We start from the raw sequence: 1,996 nt of genomic DNA on the forward strand, positions 1-1,996 counted from the left end.
TATAATATATATTTTTAAGTTAACATATAAAAATAATAATTATATATAATATATATATAAGTTAACATATAATGATTATTTGCCCCAGTGGTACAGGTTTGTGATTCCTCAGTCTCACACAGTTGCCAGCACTCACCATAATACATACCCTCCCCAATGTCCATCACCCAGCCACACCATCCCATCCACCCCCGCCCCCGCCCCTCCAGCAACCCTCAGTTTGTCTTCTGAGATTAAGAGTCTCTTATGCTTTGTCTCCCTCTCTGGTTTGGTCTTGTTTTTTTCCTTCCCTTCCCCTATGATCCTCGGTCTTGTTTCTCAAATTCCTTGTATCAGTGAGATCATACGATAATTAAAAAGACATATATTTAAAGTTCTGGTAGATGGTGCCACATGATTCTCCGTAGGTGTCTTGGCTCCGAAGTCCCAGCAGCGCACGTGGGAGGCTTTTATCCCCCCACATGCTGGCCCACGGGACGTATTCCCAAGTGCTCTGATCTTAGCCAACATGGTAGGTGATAAATGATATCTCATCGTGGTTTGAATTTGCATTCCATATCATGAGTGATATTGAGACATCCGAGCGATTGTTCAAGAAGCAATCACACTTCCTCTCCAAGAACTATTTGTTCATCACCCTTCTCTTTTTTTTTTTTTTAACACTTAATACTGCAGTTTATCAAAAGACACATAAGAAATGTCAACTCTTATGTCTTTGACAATTATAAAAATCAATGTTCTGGCTAAGTTATAAACATGTTTATCATGAAATTATTTGCATATCTCTAGTAGTGCTAACAACAGTTTTAAGATCAGAATAGGTTTAAAAAAAAAACACTAAAAACACAAAAATATATAGCCCCATTATTTACCTGTAGAATGTGTTCATTTATGCTTAACTTTCAGTATTTACTATTTCACCACTGCTCTAATTTTAAAAATCACATCCAAAGGATAAGGCAAAACCACCTACGAATTGGCATATTTGTTTATTTCTCAATTTGTGAAAATGTCCTTAATTTGTTGATGTAGCAAACAAATTTCAACTCTGATTGCTATGCAAAAGAACAGAAGATAATCTGCTTTGCAATGAACTTTAAAGTTCAACTGCACACAGGCAACATGCTATATATGAAAAAATTACTAACTGAACTACAGGTATTAAATACTGAAAAAAGTTAACAGTTTATTATAATTTATTTTATTTAACAATCCAGGAAGTTCGCAGCCATCAGCAGTTCCAGTGCAATTTCAGGTGCAATTGGGAATTCAGGAATCTCTGTGGAGCTGTTAGTGTAGCGAACCTTGTAGGTAAAATACATGCATACTTTTGATAGGACATGTGAAGGGATCTCTCTAAAATTGACTTCATTAGTTTCATTCTCAGCAAACTGACCTGGGCCACTCAACATGGCTTTTATTGTTCCGGATGTTAGTGCATGTTCTCTTTTTACAATAAATTCATGACCATCCGAAGATATCAATTTGACATACATGGCATCAGGGCCTTCACACCCACCATAGGTTTTCTCTTCTCCATCCATTATGTTCTTATGAAATTCTACTTTACTTCCACAGGAACTTTGGTAGTTTCTCGTCAGTCCTGCAGCCACCACAGCTACCGCGCCGGGTCCCCGCGCACTGCCACAGCCCCTACTCCAGGGCCACCCCCCCACCCCCTGTTCATCACCCTTCTTATTGATTGGTAGTTCTTTATAAATTAAAAGAAATTAGTCATGTAGCTGTGATAAGAGTTGCAGGCAGCTTCCCTGCATTGTTTTACATTTGTCCGAAACCGTCAGACACAATCATTTTTATGCAGTTTCATTTATCGGTTTGTATAAGTGTGTTCTGTAATACTTAGAATCACCCTGTCCCCGACTTGGAAACAAAAATAACAATTATTCTCTATTTACTTCTAGTATTTTTCCGTTTTAATCCTTCATGTTTAAATCTTTAGTATATCTAGAATTTATTTTCATATAAGATGTGGGGT

General features: G+C 37.3%; 1 protein-coding gene across 1 annotated transcript; it reads right to left on the bottom strand.

The window, feature by feature from the left end:
• Window positions 1–970: 970 nt before the first annotated feature.
• On the bottom strand, window positions 971–1,613 carry LOC122917373 (elongin-C). Its single transcript, XM_044265191.1, has one exon. The coding sequence runs from the start codon at window positions 1,542–1,544 to the stop codon at window positions 1,206–1,208; it is 339 nt and encodes a 112-aa protein (XP_044121126.1). The 5' UTR covers window positions 1,545–1,613; the 3' UTR covers window positions 971–1,205.
• Window positions 1,614–1,996: the final 383 nt, after the last annotated feature.

Source organism: Neovison vison, chromosome 9 (assembly GCF_020171115.1).
Source record: "Neovison vison isolate M4711 chromosome 9, ASM_NN_V1, whole genome shotgun sequence".
NCBI classification, from domain to species: domain Eukaryota; kingdom Metazoa; phylum Chordata; class Mammalia; order Carnivora; family Mustelidae; genus Neogale; species Neogale vison.

What these genes read in the sequence shown, in the direction of transcription:
- LOC122917373 (XM_044265191.1), bottom strand. Translation starts at nt 1,544, where the DNA reads ATGGATGGAGAAGAGAAAACCTATGGTGGGTGTGAAGGCCCTGATGCC.